The 19,199-nt window shown below is 45.0% G+C and overlaps 1 protein-coding gene across 2 annotated transcripts in view; it reads left to right on the forward strand.

Moving 5' to 3' along the window:
• The window catches only part of atf6b (activating transcription factor 6 beta), a 74,574-nt gene that overhangs the window by 29,079 nt on the left and 26,296 nt on the right, over positions 1–19,199 (forward strand). For both annotated transcript variants that reach the window (XM_067973859.1, XM_067973860.1), the window contains exons 5-10: positions 195–363; positions 1,275–1,469; positions 3,605–3,822; positions 5,900–6,085; positions 8,341–8,432; positions 17,989–18,135. In XM_067973859.1, coding sequence (XP_067829960.1) covers positions 195–363; positions 1,275–1,469; positions 3,605–3,822; positions 5,900–6,085; positions 8,341–8,432; positions 17,989–18,135 — 1,007 coding nt within the window. The remainder of the gene's footprint in view (positions 1–194; positions 364–1,274; positions 1,470–3,604; positions 3,823–5,899; positions 6,086–8,340; positions 8,433–17,988; positions 18,136–19,199) is intronic.

A 19,199-nucleotide genomic window follows, 5' to 3' on the forward strand; every position in this document is an offset into this window, starting at 1 on the left:
CGCACCTATGGGCTTTGCCTTTGGTGGAGGCCAGGGAACAAGTGCCCATCTTTACATTAATATGTCATCCAAGAAAACCTAAAGGAGAAAAGGGGGTGGGGGAAAAGCTTTGAAAATAATGGGGAGCAAAACCCATTTTGTAAAATTGTACAAGTTGAGTAAAGTAACATGTGCTTAACTTTTTCAACGTGAAGACTCATCAGACCCTAAACACAGAGACAACTCTTCCAGCTGTGAAAACCGAGGACCCTCCGACACCACCGTGTACATTTGGGGATGTTCTCAACCCGCCTCTGAATGCCGTCCAGCTCAATGTCGTAAAAACAGAAAATGGGACCTCGCCAGTGAAACAAGGACCAGAAAGTAATGGCATTCTTTTAAAGTGGAAATTAAACTGTTCTTAAAATGTTGTTGACTGACGCTTGGTCGAGTTTCACTCTCCGGGTTAGGTGAACTAAACAGTGCAGTTGTGAACCAGTTGTCTGCTGCTTTACCATGTGCTGTCCTGAGAGCTAGGTCACACTGACTGTTTTGCCTGCTAGAATCTAAATAGTAACCCTCGTTACTAAGGGGAGGAGAAAGTGCTACACCACTTTAAATTTATACCAGAGGAATGAATGTTAGTGCCAGGGAACTGAACTCAGTAAGTACAGAGAGTGCAGCACAGATGCAGAGTGTAAAGCTCCTTCAACTGTCCCTCAACAGTGTGCCTCAGCCCCTGCTTCAGAAGAATGCCTGCAACAGCCCATGTAGGGTCTCAGAATGATCCAATTGGTGCTGAATTAGGGGCCATTTTACGCTTTGGCCGATATACAAACTGTGATTGAGACAGACCAAGCTGACTTCACCCACGGCCCTTCAGATACAGGAGACTTCCACTCAGTCATTCTGGCCTGGATTTGAACCAGGTCCTAGAGGTAAAAGGCCACTGCATCACCCAGTTCTTAGATTTTCTTTTGTAAGTTTACTTTATTCTGATTTAGCTGATGAATTTGTTAATTAAGGAATACCACTTCTTTAGCCGTTTTCATCATTCTAAAATTTACCCAGTTGCGTTTTATGAATTACAAAAGGTACAGTCATGTTTTAAGATTTGAGGCCCATGTTACCCTGTCCAGTTTCTGTCTCCATTGGATAATTTGATATTACTCATTGCAATTCTATTCCTGGTACTGAAATCAGACAGTGGCAGAAGTGTGTTGTGTATTTTATGTAACATTGGACTATTTGTCCTGCTGTAGTTTAACATTGTTTCTCCCACTCCCTTACTCCAGTACAAGCCACCACAAATATTAAGGCCAACAGCATCTTGTGTAGCAAGCAGACCATCCAGCCCAAACCGGTTGTCATGACTACGTTGCTTGTCGCTCAGAGCACCAGCCCGACAAAGACCATAATTCTTCAATCGGTGCAAACCAGCTTGCCCGTGTCCCAGCCGCAGACTCTGCCGTTAAAGCAAACCGTTCCAGGTACGCGTCTGCTGTCTTTTTTATTCAAAGCGCTTTAATTTTTTGGACTTCCTCTTTCCAGGGGCTTTTTGGAGAGTGGGGGTGAGCAGACGGACCCCTTTCACTAACTGTAAAGTTTCATGCTCAGCAAGTAGAAGCCGGGATTGCAAATCTCGCACCAACCCGAGGGCTGCTTTCTCTTCCTACCGATCGGTTATAGAATCATACAGCACAGAAGAAAGCCATTCGGCCCATCAGGCCTGTGTCAGCTCTTTGAAAGAGCTATTCAATTTGTCCCACTCTTTTTTTCCCCATAGCCCTGCAACATGTTTCCTTTTCAAGTATTTATCCAATTCCTTTTGAAAGTTACGATTGAATCTGCTTCCACCGCCCTTTCAGGTAGTGCATTCCAGATCATAATAACTTGCTATGTTTTAAAAAAAAAATTGTTCTAGCTCCCGTCTTTTGCCAGTTATCTTAAATCTGTGTCCCCTGGTTACCGACCCTCCTGCCAGTGGAAACAGTTTCTCCCTATTTACTCTTTTCAAAACCCTTCCTAACTTTGATCACCTCTATCAAATTTCCCCTTAATCTTCTCTGCTCTCAGGAGAACAACCCTAGTCTCTCTACATAAGTAAAGTCCCCTCATCCCTGGTACCATTTTAGTTGATCTCCTCTACACCCTCTCTAAGGCCTTGACATCCTTCCTATTGTGGGGTGATGTCAAATGGTTCTCCGAAATTCCTTGGCATTTGAGGTCCGGCTATCTGGATCCTGTCTCACCTCTTGCCCAAAGCTTACTCTAGAAGTCAGCAGCGGTGTCATGGAAACAGGCTCATCCAAGGTCAGGCCACTGAAAGCAGTTGGATTTATTGATGGAAATTACCATTGAAACGAAAAAAATATTTTATGTCGAATTGAGTGACACGAGTAACCGGGTTACTTTTTCTTTCCCTATCAATAAGCGATTCATTGGAAGTGAGATCTGTGAAAAGTGGTAAATTGCCTCCTTCCCTCTTCACTCCCCACCCCCCCTTCCAATTCTAACAAACCTAAAACCATGGGGGTTATGCACTATTTACACTCTGCCACAGGATGGTGCAAGTGAACATTGTGTGAACTATTTATGATGTGTATCTGTCATTCCCACCCTCCACAGTGATGGAAAATGGGAGCTGCTAAATACTTGCAATTATATAGCTACACAAAATACTTACATTGTAGTGCTGGGCTGATCCAGTTAGTATGTAACGATGCTCTAAATCAAACTGGAGCCCAGACACACACACAGCATCTCGATTAAAACAATATTCATACTCTGGCTAGAGCTTTAACATCGATGTGGGGTATTTAACCAGGCTGATTTTAAATGCAGTTGAACTCAGCTGATAGTTACCCTTTAATTTTTTCTTTACAGCTATAAAAGTTGTGTGTGTGTGTGTGTGTGTGTGTGTGTGTGTGTGTGTGTCCCAGTAAAGCCGCCCTTTCAGTAGTCACACTATAATCCAAGTATAGTGCTGCACAACCATGTGTGCGCTGTAAACATTTAATCAGTGCGATAAGATGTGTAAAAGGAATTTGATGTTTTATAGTAAACCAAATGAATCGGACCTGACTCACTTACCCTTTAGTAACATGGCATGACCCGTAAAACATCCCAGCTTCCTGTTTTAATGCAGGTCTGCTGTTTAAAACAATGTATTGCTGGCTGTGATGGGAGATACTTACACACCCAACTATAAAGGAATAGTGAATCTTTACCAGTGAACTTGAGGCGATTGGCATAGATGCATTTCAGGGGAAGCTAGATAAACACGAGGGAGAAAGGAACAGAAAGATATGCTGATAGGGTGAGATGAAGAGGGGTGGGAGGAGGCTCACGTGGAGCATAAACACCGGCATGGACCAGTTGGGCCGAATGGCCTGTTTTTATGCTGTAACTTATTTCCGATTTGTAACCAGCAGCATGTGAGTGTGATTGCCTGCTGCTTTATTCTGCGAGGGGAAGTAATCCACTCTGTACATGAAACGATGAAAACTAATTGGTGCCGGTCACTTTAAGGAGAATGGCCCAGGCCCATAACGGACTGAAAGCGATGGTAACTGGAATCTGTTTTTGTGAGAACACTTGTATTAAATGTCGTCTTCCTCCCCAGTGTCGAGGCAGTCAGTGGTCCTGTCCCAGTCAGACCTGGTGAGAATTCCTGTGCAGGGACTAATCAAGGTACCAACAGCAAATGGGGCGATTAATGGGGTCACTTCCAGCTCAAAGCCACCCAATGGCATCTGCAACGGGATCACCATCAACAAGTCTGCCACCAAACCAATTGTGCCAGCACCGGCGCAGATAGGAGCCAACTCTTCAGAGATTGACGTGAGTACAGAAGCAGGTGGAGAATGGACTTATCAACATTTGCAGCTTTAAATAGGGTAAACTTAATATCAGAACAGAGTAGGAACGCTGTTCAGGAAATTCAGAGTATTCAAAAGTTTACAGAATCATAACTTCAACAAATTTAAATATATGTCCATTGTCCATCCAACTCCTGGATTCGTACAGCTCAACCTCTCCAAAACAGTGTGTTCAGCTCTCCCATCACCTTGTAATGATGTGGAGATGCCGGTGATGGACTGGGGTTGACAATTGTAAACAATTTTACAACACCAAGTTATAGTCCAGCAATTTTATTTTAAATTCACAAGCTTTCGGAGATTTTCTCCTTCCTCAGGCAAATGTTTCAAGAGCTCCTTGAAGCCTACGCATTTATACATATTGAACAATACATGGTGTTTACAGACTGCCCCTGCAACTGCCCGTTGCCAAGGCAATCACCGTGTTCAGACAGAGAGGTGTCACCTGCAGAACCCCCGAATACACATTCAACAAAAAAACAAACAGGGAAAAAAAACAGAGAAAAAAAAAACACAGAGAGAGGCAGAAACATCCGGAAGGCAGAGAGAGCCAGCAAATGACCCATTATATTAAAAACATTATATTAAAAATATTATTTTAATATAATGGGTCATTTGCTGGCTCTCTCTGCCTTCCGGATGTTTCTGCCTCTCTCTGTTTTTTTTCCCTGTTTGTTTTTTTGTTGAATGTGTATTCGGGGGTTCTGCAGGTGACACCTCTCTGTCTGAACACGGTGATTGCCTTGGCAACGGGCAGTTGCAGGGGCAGTCTGTAAACACCATGTATTGTTCAATATGTATAAATGCGTAGGCTTCAAGGAGCTCTTGAAACATTTGCCTGAGGAAGGAGAAAATCTCCGAAAGCTTGTGAATTTAAAATAAAATTGCTGGACTATAACTTGGTGTTGTAAAATTGTTTACAATCACCTTGTAATGCAGCGATACTCCCCTCCCAGGCTGCCTGTTCAGGCTGAGCCCATGCCATTTCTCCAGGCCTGAGCTGGGCTTTCTACTCCACATCTGGCCCATTCCTAAGACTACTTTCTTCCGCCCCCAGAACATTACACCCCCTAACCTTGCCTCTTCATCATGTCAAGGATGGATTAATCAAATAACCTCACACTCTCGCAATCTTTAGCCAATCCAGAGCTCTATCACCCAAGTGCTGCCCTGCAGAAAGATCAAGCCCCGTCACCAACCCCACTGACCACCCCCAATCCTTTAGCACCCTTGCCCTGCCTTTTTTGGGAAATCTACCCATTCATACCTCTGATTTGGTTTGTTGCCTGTCATCGATCCCTCCACGGCCTGTTCTTCCTGCCCTCTTAAGTTTCTTCCATGGCTACCTCTCTCCTAGCCTTCTAAAACTTCCCGTTCAGCCATGTCTTTGGGATCGCCCTCCCCTAGTCTTCACTTCCTGCTTAGTGTCCATCTCTACCTCTTTTGCATGAGGGGCTAATGTATATTGTCTCTTCACTGTGCAACAGCATACAATGCTGTGCAATTATAATTGAGGGAGCGCTGTACTGTCGGAGCTGTCATCTTTTGGATGAGATGTTAAACCCAGGCCCCGTCTGCCCCCTCGGGTGCACATGAAAGATCCCATGGCACCATTCGAAGAAGAGCATGGGTGTTCTCCCCCCCCGTGCCCTGGCCAATATTTATCTCTCAACCAGCGTCACTTTTTTAAAAAAGATTATCTTGTCATTATCACATTGCTGTGTGTGGGAGCTTGTTGTGCACAAATTGGCTGCCGCGTTTTCCCTACATTACAACAGTGCCTACGCTTCAAAAATACTTCACTGACTGTAAAGCACTTTGGGATGTCCTGAGGTCGTGAAATGCAAGAAGCTGGTCGCAGTTTGTAGCTATTTCCCAAATCTGTCGGCTTCTTGAGCCAGAAGCGATGTGAGCCCGAACCTCAATCAGCCTTTCTCTCAAGATATGGATTCTCGAATTGTATCAGAGTAGCGCAACCATCTTATAAAAATATACACCTCTGTTTGCCGCCAATCAATGTGCAAATTCCACCTCCTTAGATAAAACTGCTAAAGCGACAGCAGCGAATGATAAAGAACCGCGAGTCAGCCTGTCAGTCCCGCAAGAAGAAGAAGGAATACCTGCAGGGCCTGGAGAGCAAACTGCGGGAGGCACTCAATGAGAACGAGAAACTCAAACGGGAGAACTCGCTGCTGAAAAAGAAACTAGAAAGCATAATATCTGAGGTGAGGTTTGCGTGTTTACAAAAGAAGTCAAATTGCTTTTCAATTCGCATTTATTTACAGCTTCATAAGTCAGCTTTTCCCCCTAAAATACTAAGCTGGCATGGATTCTATTTTTGTGCACATCTAGATTCCACCTCCCCTCCTTTTTAAGACGATCCTTAAAACCTAGCTTTTGGTCACCCGTCCCAACATCTCCTTATGTGGCTCGGTGTCAAATTTTGTTTGACAGTTGCTCCTGTGAAGCGACTTAGGATGTTTTACTACGTTAAAGGCGCTATATAAATGCAGATTGGTGTTGTGTCGGAGCAGTTCCAGTCACCCAAGTCTAGTTCTGTTTCTTTAATGTGCCAGCAGATGGTGCTGTTACTCCTGCTTTAACTGCAGTGAAGCTGCCTCTGACTTTGAACGCCTCCTCGCTTAACCTCAATATGCAGGAGCTCCTAACCTCCCTCCTACAGGCTTTTAAAACCCTAACGTGATGTCGCCTATTGCCTTACTGATTTATATCACCTCCTCTCCTCCTGCACTAAGACCTTCACTTGGGTTACTCAATTTGATATTTGTAATAAGATACATTCATAGAATGATACAGCACAAAAGGAGGCCATTCGGCCCATTGTGCCTGTGCTGGCATTTTGAAAGAGCTATCCAATTAGTCCCACTCCCCATAGCCCTGCAAATTTTTCCTTTTCATGTATATATTCAATTGCCTTATGAAAGTTACTATTGAATCTGCCCTTTCAGGCAGCGCATTCCAGATCATAACAACACGCTGCGTAAATAAAATTCTCCTCATCTCCCCTCTGGCCCTTTTTGCTGTATTTGTTTGATGGGAAGTTCCAAAGTTGTCCTTGAAGGCTGGGGAAAACTTAAGACAATAAAAGTGTGTTAGAGGGAGGGAATGTGAATACCGTTACAGCTCGAACCATTGGGAAAGCCTGTGTTACAACCGTATGGTCTAGTGGGAAGCAATCTGTGCTTGTGGGCAGTGTTGGAAATGATGGAATTCTCCTCAGGACCTCACCGCTGTGCTGAGCGTCAGGCTCAATAATCAGAGCAAAATGTCGGCTGCAGTCGTGGCAGAGATATTGGTGGGCGAGACCATGTTACCCTCCCGTATCGGAGGAGGATGCACAGTGTGTGGCAGTGAGTCATGTGGAGGGGACTGAAGTGGATGAGAGGCGAGCAGAAGAAAATGGTGAGGTCTTCACAGTGCCGTGACTTCTTTCACTCAGAGCAGAACTTGGAATGGTGCTGACAGCACCATCAGGCAGAGCGCGACACTTGTGCCTTTAATCTCTCAGCAAATCAGAGTACACGTGTCACTTGGGTATTGAACTCGGGGTTCCCAACAGCACGTTCCCGTGTGGGACATCTGTAAAAGGGATTTTCCATAAACCAAACAATTTTTTTTTTATCTATAAGTGCTGGGCGTTCACTAGAAAATGTGAAGTCCTCGTTTTGATTTTTGAAACATGAAATTTTAATTTTTAACTGGTTACGGGTGCGTTCCCCTCGCCTTTCATTCAAACGAAAATTCACACTGCAAAGCTGCAGTGGTGTCACCGATTGACCCAACAGCATGCTTCGACTTTGGGGGTAATTGTAACCGAACTCACCGGGCAGGAATCCCACAGGATCAGGTGGCTTCCCACCCCGCCCAATATTGCTTCCCCGCTGACATCAATGGAGAGCAAGATCGGGCGGGGTGTGAAACCAGCATTGCACCCGATCCCGGCAGGCGGGTCAGGTTAAACTTGACCCCCTTTGTTCCTGTACAGGTTCCCAATCTCAACGATAACTGTGCTACTGAGAAGCGTGAAAAAAATTGCAGGGATACGGGGGAACGGGAATAACGGGATTGCTCTTACAAAGAGCTGGCATGGGCTCGATGGGCCGAATGGCCTCCTGTGCTGTAACGATTCTATACCTAACGAAGAACGGGATGAAATGCCCGAGGGCAGCTTTCCCCGAATAATTCTCACGCACCGTGGCTGGCTATGGATCAGCGTCATCACGGCTCGTGGGAGCAGGTCACCTGCACTTTTACCACAGGATTGGTGTCTGAAGCGAGAATGAAGTGGTGGGGGGGGGAGCCAAATGGCCTAGGGAGTGCGGTACCGAACTAAATTACAGGCATTCCTTCAGATGGAAAGCTCTCAGTCCTCCAGTGAAATGGATAAAAGCTTTATGCCGGTTTCTTTCTTGTGCTTTGAAACATTTTATTGATCTGCATCCTGTCTTTTCGATTTCAGAATAATGAATTGAAGTTCGGTTCTGGTAACCGCAAGGCAGTGTGCGTGATGGTCTTTCTCCTCTTCATTGCGTTCACCTTTGGACCTACCAGGTGAGAACGAGTCCGCTGCATCAATTTTAAGAACAAAAATCCGGTGGGGATGTCCGCTGAATAGCGGAACGCTCATAAAGCCTTCCTCGAGCTTACGTTTTTTGTTAGATTTGGTCTCCAACGTTGGTGGCTGGGGATGTTCAGCTCCCGGTCCGGCAACGCCTTGAATTTAAAATTCCCATCCTCGTGCTCAAATCGCTGCATGGCCTCATCCCCTCCCTGTCTCTGTAGCCTGCTCCAGCCCTGTGACCTTCCGAGATCTCTGCGCTCCTCCAATTCCGGCCTCTTGTCCCACCGTTGGCAGCCGTCCAGGCCCTAAGCTCTGGAATTCCCTCCCTAAGCCTTTCCGCCTCACTACCCCCTCCTTTACGACGCTTCTTAAAACCTATCTCTTTGACCAAGCTTTTGATCACCTGTCCCAATATCTCCTTACATGGCTCGATGTCAAATTTTGTTTGATAATCGCTCCTGCGAAGAGCCTTGAGACGTTTTGGTATTTTTAAGGGTGTTCTATAAATACAAGTTGTTGTTGTTGGCTGACTCCCATTATATGGTCCATCGTAAGTTAAGCAGTTGCTGTCTGCATTAGGACATAAAGACCTGGCGGCGCATCTCCTCCTGCTCTTCTGCAGAGAGGAAACATTCGATCTGTCTGTCGGGCTGGTGACTTTATACACCCACTTTGTTGGACCAGGCTTTGGAGTCTCTTTTACATGTATAGAGTTTAATTGGATGTCTGCAGTTTATAGATGGGGATTGGGCCTTTTGATAATGACTTAACTGATTCCAATAAGGCAATTATTCGTAAATAATCTTGCAATGAAACAATTCCCACAGGTGTACAAATATTCTTGCCTTTCACTAAAAAGTTTGGTACTCCACATTATATTCTGTCTATTTATTGTGAGTGGGAGTTGTTGCTCTATATGTCTCGTCTTATAATTTCTATGTAAACCATTGTGCTTGGCATGTGAATTATTCAAAGAGGAGCAGGGATTTCTCCTGGTGTGCTGGCCAATGATTCTCCCTCAACCAACACCAATAAAAACATCTGGTCACTCGTTCGTTTGCTGTTCATGGGACCGTGCTGTGCACAAGCTGGCAGCTGTGGTTACCCATATAACAGCGACTGCAAGTTCTCCCCGGTGTCCTGGCCAATATTTATCCCTCGACAAACAACTAAAACAGATTACCTGGTCATACTCTCATTGCTGTCTGAGGGAACTTGCTGTGTGCCAATTGGCTGCCGCGTTTCCCTACATTACAACAGTGACTACACTTCAAAAGTACTTCATTGGCTGTAAAGCGCTTTGGGACGTCCAGAGGTCGTGAAAGGCGCTATATAAATGCAAATTTGTTTTCTCTTCACGTCATCCATTGCAGTCCTGCCAGATAATGTTCCATTAGCTTTATCGTGATTGGTTAGAACCAAGTGGTATCTCCACAGGGCTCAACTCCAAATGCACCGTGGCACACGACACAGCTCAGTTTTCGAACGGTTTAACTTGCCTCGTTCAGTGGAAACTCAGGACGCAGTTTGCACGGAAGTGCCTTGTACTGACCTGAGTTTAATTTTTAGAATTGGATTCTTAGGGCGGCAGAGTATCAAACATCACAGAAAGCCTCTTAAACTATGTGCAATGGCAAGTTGAGTTTATGGAGCACTATTTCACACACGGGGTAGTAGAAATTTGGAATTCTCTCTTTCCCCCACCCCCCAAAAGGCTGTGGATGCTGGGGGACAATTGGAGCTTTCAAGACTGAGATCGATAGATTTTTGTTAGGTTTTAAGGAATATGGAGTTAAGATACAGATCAGCCATGATCTAATGGAATGGCGAAACAGGCTCAAGGGGATCAATGGCCTCCTCCTGTTCCAATGATCAGGTTGGGTGACTTTGACTTCACGAGACAGTCAAAATTAAAGAACCTATTTTGCCAAATTTAAACTTCCCAGTGCTGGCCTAAGTATAATGAGCATTGGATCTTTTTTTTTTCTCAGCACCATGGTTGTAATTTAGGCTTTTGTGGGGAAATCTGGAGTTGTCTTTTTTTTTTAAAAAAAAAGTCAATATTGAATATCAGATGTGAGATTACAAAATTGAGTAGTAAACAACATCCCATACTGGTAAAATTTGGGCTTGGAAATTCAGTAAGATAGAAAAGCCCAGTGTATTTTGTGCTGTGCTTTTTAAAAAATGTAATTAAAGTTTGGTGTCAGTTTAGTGATTTTGCTCATTGCCATGGAACAAAGTAAAGGGATTTCTTTTTTAATTTTACAAAACAAAGTATGTAGAGCAAACCAGTTTTTAAATCTATATTATATTAAAACTGTGTACATTTCCTGTCCCAAAAACTTAACATCCTCTCCTCACATTTCAATTCAGCATTTATAATAGGAATTCCCTATTTACCTCTGTCTACAATGGGTTGTCACAATTCAGGCCTCCACCCAGTAGGTGACGAATGGCAGCTCCTCTATCCCAGCAGCAAGGTTGTTAGTACCAGCACCCGTGAATCTCCTGCCTGCTCTCCCTTTTGAAGTTCGTGTAAGTTCTCAATTGTGGAACTATTGCTTTGTGACTAATTTTTGATGCATCTAAACGCGTGTCCTTCAACTTTCCCCATTTCACTTTTATCTGGAACTCCGATCTTCACCTGGGCCACCCTCCAAATACCATGAGCGAAGGCACGTGACGTTTATTAGTTATTTAACAAAAACTGAAGCTTGTTCAATAATATAGCTTTTCTATATTTTATGTACTGAGAATTCAGGAACTCTGATCTTAAGTGCTATAAATGTCCTAAGTTCAATTTTACAGCTAAGCTGGCACACTGCTGCGTTGAAGCAAATGATAGGATAGCTCACCTGCCTGGATTGCAGATTACAAAATTATAACTAACCACGGCTTCCCACCAGTTGTAGTTTGTAGGTGAGGTACAGTGGTGTAGTGGTTCTGTTACTGGGCTAGTAATCCAGAGAACGTTTATTCAGAGCTCGCCATGGCCATTTGAGAATTTGAATTTCGTTTTTAAAAAAGCTGCTATCTGTAAAAGTGACCGTGAAGCTGTCGGATTGTCCTAAAAACCCAACTGGTTCATTAATGCCCTAGAGGGAAGGAAACCTGCCGTCCTTACCCAGTCTGGCCTATGTGAGTCCAGCCTCACTAATGCCCTTTAGGGAAGGAAACCTGCCGTCCTTACCCAGTCTGGCCTATGTGAGTCCAGCCTCACTAATGCCCTTTAGGGAAGGAAACATGTATTCCTTACCCAGTTCTTTATTGAATTGCAGGCCTCAAAGATACTAATGCTGCACGATAGCTGGAATTTTTTTGGTGATGCTTTTAGAGGGCAAACTTAGAGAATGTGGGAGGTTGCAGTTTTTCATGTTCACTGCCTAAGTAGCTTTTCTTTTGAGAATCATTAACAGTTGTTACACTTGTGATCCTATATAATGGGCAGTGCAGTTTTTTTCTTACTCTGTATTGGGGTCCCAGGGGGAGGACAGAAAGGCCTTTTGCAGTTCACTTGTGCACAGGACAAAGAGTGAGACTTGCCTTTTATATAGTACCTCATCACGTTCCCACGCTGTTCCTGAGTGCTTCACAAATGGTTAAATAACTTTTGTAAGTGCAGTTCCCCTTATGCAGGCAAATGGAGCGGCCAATTTGCAAGATCTCATGAACTGCACAGCAGGTTCAACGTCTATTTAATCTGTTCTTATGGTGGTGTTGGTTGAATGAGGATGGCCACTTCCTGCCCTCATCTAGTGAAGTTACTTTATCTGGTGGCAGAAAGTGAGATAAGCCTGTCTACGGTCGGCCTCCCACCACCCAAGTTTTAAGTCCTTGTTTAAGTGCTGCACCTAGTGGCTCAGAGTACAACACCCGCCGACAGTGGCAGGCAAGCTAAGGTCTCTGCATTTATTAACTTGCAGCATTTCAGCTTGGTAATCGAGCCCTTATCCTCCTGATCTCACGGGCCCCCAAGTCATGGAATGTGTGACATCTGAACTAAAATGCATTGAAGGAGGAGAAGAGTGAAGATCGGTGTGCGCCTTAATCAAGTGCTCAACAGAACCTCTTCTTTGAAATTTGATTCATTTTTTCCTGAAACCCCTACTCTCTTCTGATTTGTTTTTAAAAAATTTCAAAGAGCTTGTGCATAGCTGTTTATTCAGGCATGCTGCAGTCTGTGGTTTGTGTATAAGGAGCAGCATGATTCAATGCATAGTTTCTGAGTTGGAGCACATCCTCCTTTCACAGAGTTAGGGTCATTAGTTACAATTATGCAAATAATAGTTCCCAGAATTAACTCTGTTTCTTTGTGTACTTTAGTCAGTTAACCCTCGTGCCAGGGATCCTCAGACTGTTTGTGTGAAAGGGAAGTACGTGCATTTCTATAGCGCCTTTCAAACCAACAGAGTACTTTTTGAAGTGTAGTCACTGTCGCAATGTGGGGAATCGCAGCAGCCAATTTTGCGCATAGCAAGATCCCACAAACAGCAACGAGACACACGACCAGATAATCTGTTTGTGATGTTGGTTGAGGGATAAAATATTGATCAGGACACTGGGGAGCACTCCCCTGCTCGTCTTTGAACAGTAGCGTGGGATCTTTTACGTCCACCTGAGAGGGTTCAACGTCTCATCAGAAAGGCGGCACCTCCGTTAGTGCAGCACTCCCTCGGGACTGCACTGGGAGTGTCGGCCTAGATTATGTGCTTGCATCTGTGCAGTAGGACTCAAACTTGCGACCTTCTGACTCTGAGGCGAGAGTGCTACCCACTGAGCCAAGGAGGATCTTGTGCAAAAGATTGGTCCATTTCTGTAACCATCTTGTCCTAAATTCTGGAATAAAACTGTCAGCTATCCGAAAGAAACCCAGTGCATTCATTGGTATTCAGCCAGCAAAAATAACCGCTGGTAAACTGACAAACACAGATAGCGGATAACAATGGGGCAGAGATCTGATTATCTCGGGGACCACTCGAGGTCTGGGGACCCCAGTCTGAAAGCTTATGCTGCCCCCATCTCCGGGGAAGCACCTATCTCTCTCAGCTTTGAACTCAGAGTGTGATGGTGAAAATATTACTGTTCAAGGTGCTCGCATGTCAAGAATTGTTTTATTACTATAATAGGTCCAAGCATAAAAATCAGAATTTTAGCTAAAAACGCAACCCTTCAATCATCTAGTTGTCACCACCATCTACAAGGCACAAGTCAGGAGTGTGATGGAATGCTCTCCACTTGCCTGCATGAGTGCAGCTCCAACAACACTCAAGAAGCTTGACACCATCCAGGACAAAGCAGCCCGCTTGATTGGCACCCCATCCACCACCCTAAACATTCACTCCCTTCACCACCGGCGCACAGTGGCTGCAGTGTGTACCATCCACAGGATGCACTGCAGCAACTCGCCAAGGCTTCTTCGACAGCACCTCCCAAACCCGCGACCTCTACCACCTAGAAGGACAAGGGCAGCAGGTACAATGTGAACAACACCAACTGCACGTTCCCCTCCAAGTCTCACACCGTCCCGACTTGGAAATATATCGCCGTTCCTTCATCGTCGCTGGGTCAAAATCCTGGAACTCCCTTCCTAACAGCACTGTGGGAGAACCTTCACCACACGGACTGCAGCAGTTCAAGAAGGCGGCTCACCACCACCTTCTCGAGGGCAATTAGGGATGGGCAATAAATGCCGGCCCTGCCAGCGACGCCCACATCCCATGAACGAATTTTTAAAAACTTTCTGTCACACACACAATCCAGTTTTTTCGGTTGGGAACCAGCTTTAAAGGTCAGTTTTATAGGCAGTCCAAACAAAATATAAAGCTTGACCACAGCCTGATTACAGATGTGTAACCCGCAGCCAACAGCCCCCGTCCCGACAAATAAACAAAGTTGTTGCGGTTTTACTGAGGGGGAAATGATTGCCTGTTAACTCGCGCATATATATATTAGAGTGCACAAAGAAATTGCTAGAGGAAAAAGACCATCCTGGTAATTGCATTCTCATCCTTGTGTTCAAATCCCTCCATGGCCTCGCCCCTTCCATATCTGTGTATCCTCCTCCAGCCCTACAACCCTCTGAAAACTCAGCATCCCTGATTTCCTTCACCCCACCATTGGCGGCCGCGCCTTCAGCTGTCCAGGTCCTAAGCTCTGGAATTCCCTCCCTAAACCCCCCTGCCTCTCTACCCCTCTCTCCTACTTTAAAACCTAGCTCTTTGACCAAGCTTTTGGTCACCTGTCCTAATATCACCTTACGCAACTTGGTGTCAAATTTTTGTCTGATGATGCTCCAGTGAAGTGCCTTAGGACGTTACAGGTGTTACATAAATGCAAGTTGTTGTTACGACAACAGTGGAATTGTTGACTAATCATAGCAATCAATCTCTATCAATTAGTCGACAACAGACCCAGACATGAGGCGAGGAAAACTCCCAGTGGGGGTTCCCAAAGCTCTCCATAGGTCCAAAGTCACCTGTTCCTCCCGAGCTTGTCACTCTTACCACATCTCATGTCTCAAATTACTCATCCCAAAATGTTGTTTTGCACCTGTAAGATGAATAATTTCTGATGCAGAAATCCCCTGAAAAGTTGCCTTGGTGAGACAGACCGTTTTATTTTGTCAGCTCTCAATACTTCGGAAGGAATTTTAAAATTGAATCGCATTTTAATTACATGTACTGCTGCAGTGATGAAAGCAACAGGTGGTGCAGCTGCAGCATAAAATAAGCTGCATCAACACATTCCACCTGAATTGATCTTATTGGGTATATTGTCAGCCACGGCTCAGTGGGTAAGACTCTTGCCTCTGAGTCAGAAGGTTGTGGGTTCAAGGCCCACTCCAGTGACTTGAGCGCAAAATTTAGGCTGACACCCTCAGTGCAGTACTGATGGAGCGCTGCACTGTTGGAGGTGCCGAACTTTCGGATGAGACGTTAAACAGAGACCCGTCTGCCCCCCTCGAGTCCCGCAGCACTATTTCGAAGAGCAGGGGAGTTCTCCCCGGTGCCCTGGCCAGTACTTATCCCTCAACCAACATCACTAAACAAAACAGATTATCTGGTTGTTATCACATTGCTGTTTGTGGGATCTTGCTGTGTGTAAATTGCCTTCCGCGTTTCCTACTTTACAACAATGACTTCGCTTCAAAAGTACTTCACTGGCTGTAATGCGCTTTGGGACATCCTGAGGTTGTGAAAGGCGCTGTATAAATGCAAGTTCGTTCTTTCTTTCACTACCAGATTTCTTGAATTTGGTTCCATAACTTGCCACAGTGAGTTTTGAACTCCTGAATCTGGATTACTGTCCCAGTACCTTAACGACTACAATACTGTACCCAACATGGACAGTTCGAGTGGGTATGAGTCCAAAGCATAAAACTGTCCCTAATTTGTCCCCAATTAAAAGTAATCTATCCTAGAGACAGCAGGGTGGCTGGAGTGGGAACTGGTGAAATGTATGCTGGTAGGATTGCAGAACGTTGTGACAGAACACAGGGAGCACCGGGAATGGCAGTGTTCCATACCCCGGCACTAAAATGCCTGAAGTAAAAAAAGACAGACAGACTTGTGTTTATATCGCGCCTTTCATGACCTCAGGATATACAAAGCACTTTCCGGTCAATGAAATACTTTTGAAGTGTAGTCACTGTTGTAGGAAACGCGGGAGCCAATTTGCACGGGTTTGGGGGGGGGGGTCGGAGGTTGAGGTTAGGGACAGTGGGCACCACAGGGCGTCCATTATATAATCGATCAAGACAAAATACTGATCTAGTTCACATTCTGTTTCTTTTATAATAAAAACAGAAAATGCTGGAAACACTCAGTAGGTCAGGCAACATCTGTGGAGAGAGAAACGGAGTTGACGTTTCAGGTCGATGACCTTTCATCAGGACAGTTTCTTTTACTTCATCCATAACTCTGCTGCCCATACCCTAACGGCTTATTCAGCTTTAGAAGAGATATTCTTGTCGTCTTCTAGGATCTTCCACCCATCCATAAACCTGAGCACATCCAAAACTCTGCTGCCCGCATCCCAACTCACACCAAGTCCCGTTCATCCATCACCCCTGTGCTCACTGACCTGCATTAGTTGCCGGTCTGGGCACGCCTCGGTTTTAAAATTCTCATCCTTGTTTTCAAATTCCTCCATGGCCTTGCCCCCTCCCTATCTCTGTGACCTCCTATAATCCTCCGAGATCTCTGCGCATCCCCAATTTTAATCGCTCCACCATTTGCGGCCGTGCCTTCAGCTGCCTAGGCCCTAAGCTCTGGAATTCTCTCCCTAAACCTCTCCGCCTCTCTACCTCTCTCTCCTTTAAGACGCTCCTTAAAACCTACCTCTTTGACCAAGCTTTTGGTTACCTGTCCTAATATCTCCTTGTATGGTTCGGTGTCAAATTTTGTCTGATAATGTTCCTGTGAACCGCCTTAGGATGTTTTACTACGTTAAAGGCGCTATATAAATGCAAGTTGTTGTAGTTTGATTGGATTCCGGGTTAAAACAGGCAAGCTTGAAGTAAAGGAAGAAGTAAACCTTAATTTTTCAATGCTGTCATTAGGTTCTAAACAACCCTTTTGAATGAAAATGTTTAGACAGCAGTTGCTGTAAAATTTATACGTTGCATGCGTTTGATGAAGTACCTTATCTCGAACTCGATCGGATTCTTGCCCAGAGATGTTTGTGGTTTTGGGATGAAATGGAATTGGGCTTAATTATTGTAAGCTTTTGCTTACTGACTAATTTCTGTAGTCGGAATAAAATGTGCACTGCTGCGCATTCCACCCACTAATTTTTACAGATGCTGCACAGAACTGTCATTAAACAGCAAAAGTCACTGACCGTAGACGGACGACTTCTCTCCCGGTCGAGCTCCCACTTCTGCAACACCCAGTCAGCTTCAATCCAGTAACCGTATCCGAGCAGTTCGTAGGTGGTGTTTTCCTGTCGATCAGATGGACGTTCTTCACAAACAGATCCTTGTGTTTAACCAGCAGCGCCCATTCACCACACCTACATACAAAGTTACAAATTAAAAAAAAGCAAGAGCTTGCATTCATATGGTGCTGTTCACGACCTCAGGACGATCCAAAGCGCTTTACAGCCAATGAAGTATGTTTGAAGTGTAGTCATTGTTGTAATGTAGGAAATGCCAATTTGTGCACAGCAAGCTCCCACAAACATCAATGTGATAATGACCAGATAATCTGTTTGTGATATTGGCCAGGACACCAGGGAGAACTGCCCTGCTCTGAGCAGTGGCCGTGGGATCTTTTATGCCTACCTGAGAGGGCAGACGGGGCCTCAGTTTAACGCCTCATCCGGAAGACGGCACCTCCGACTGTGCAGCGCTCCCTCGGTGCTGCACTGGGAGTGTCTGCCTGGATTTTGTGCTCGAGTCCCCAGAGCGGGACTTGAACCCACGGCCTTCTGACTCAGAGGGCGAGAGTGTTACCCACTGAGCCAAGGCTGATCATCTTTACTGTTCAGATTACTAATGGCTGCTTTTCACCTGTTTTCCACCCCCCTCCCACCTCGTGCCAGCATAACGGAGAAGAAGCCAGATCTCTTCCAAAAGCAGGAGGACCATACCTACGTCAGGAGGCATCTGCTGGATTTCAAAGAGGAGCTGGGCACAGAGAGCATGACCGAGGAAGCAACAAAAGATTACACGCAGAAGGACAAATTCAGGTAACAAACCACATCAGGCAAACAATGTGGGTTTTTCCATCTTCTCACCTTGGGTGGTTTAAATGCTGCGCTTTGAGGCACCCGAGAATTGAAGAACATTCCAGAATAATCCAAACCGGGTTTGGGTTTCCGAGATACGAACAATATCTGATTTATTTTTTTTTGTCGCGGAATAGCGCATTGTAGATATTGAACTGAGCAAAAGTAGGCTGGACTATCACTGGCATATCTGCCTATTTGTAGTGGTGGTTTGAGTGTTTGTACAAGCTGCCGCCAAAAGATGTATAATTTGGAATAAAAACAGAAAATACTGGAATTAACACGTCGGATCAAGGGAAAAGACAGATGATGTTTTGAGTGTGTAACCCTTCATCAGAACTGGGCTACACATGAAACGTCAGTAAGCTGCCTCCTCTTTACAAACGCTGACTTGACCTGTTGTGTATTTCCAGCAGTTTTCCAACATTTACAGTTCTTTTTTTAAATGTTCAGTCACTAATGTTGACCTAATGGCGGGATTGGTCTTGTCTGCTAGTGTTACATACTCACTGTATTCCTGAGAATTGGTGAGCATGCTCATAGAATCCTACAGCACTGAAGTAGGCCATTTGGCCCATTGTGCCTGTGCTGGCTGTTTGAAAGAGCTATCAATTGGTCTCTTCCCCATAGCCCTACATTTTTTTTTCCATTTCAAGAGTCTACCCAATTCCCTTTTGAAAGTTATTATTGAATCTGCTTTCATCGCCCTTTCAGGCAGCGCATTCCAGATCATAACTCACTGCGTAAAATAGTTTCTCCTTATCTTCCCCCTCTGGTTCTTTTGGCAATTATCTTAAATCTGTGTCCTCTGGTTACTGACCCTCTTGCCAGTGCAAACGAGTTTCTCCTTACTTTATCAAAACCCCTCTATAATCTCCCCTTAACCTTCTCTGCTCTCAGGAGAACAACCCCAGCTTCTCCAGTCTCTCCATGTAACTGAAGTCCCTCATTCTTGATCACCTGCTCAGTACTTCTACTACTGTCTGTGAAAAAATATGCCTTGGTCAGACACCTTGGCGTTTTCA

This window comes from Heptranchias perlo, chromosome 39 (assembly GCF_035084215.1).
Source record: "Heptranchias perlo isolate sHepPer1 chromosome 39, sHepPer1.hap1, whole genome shotgun sequence".
Classification (NCBI taxonomy): Eukaryota; Metazoa; Chordata; class Chondrichthyes; order Hexanchiformes; family Hexanchidae; genus Heptranchias; species Heptranchias perlo.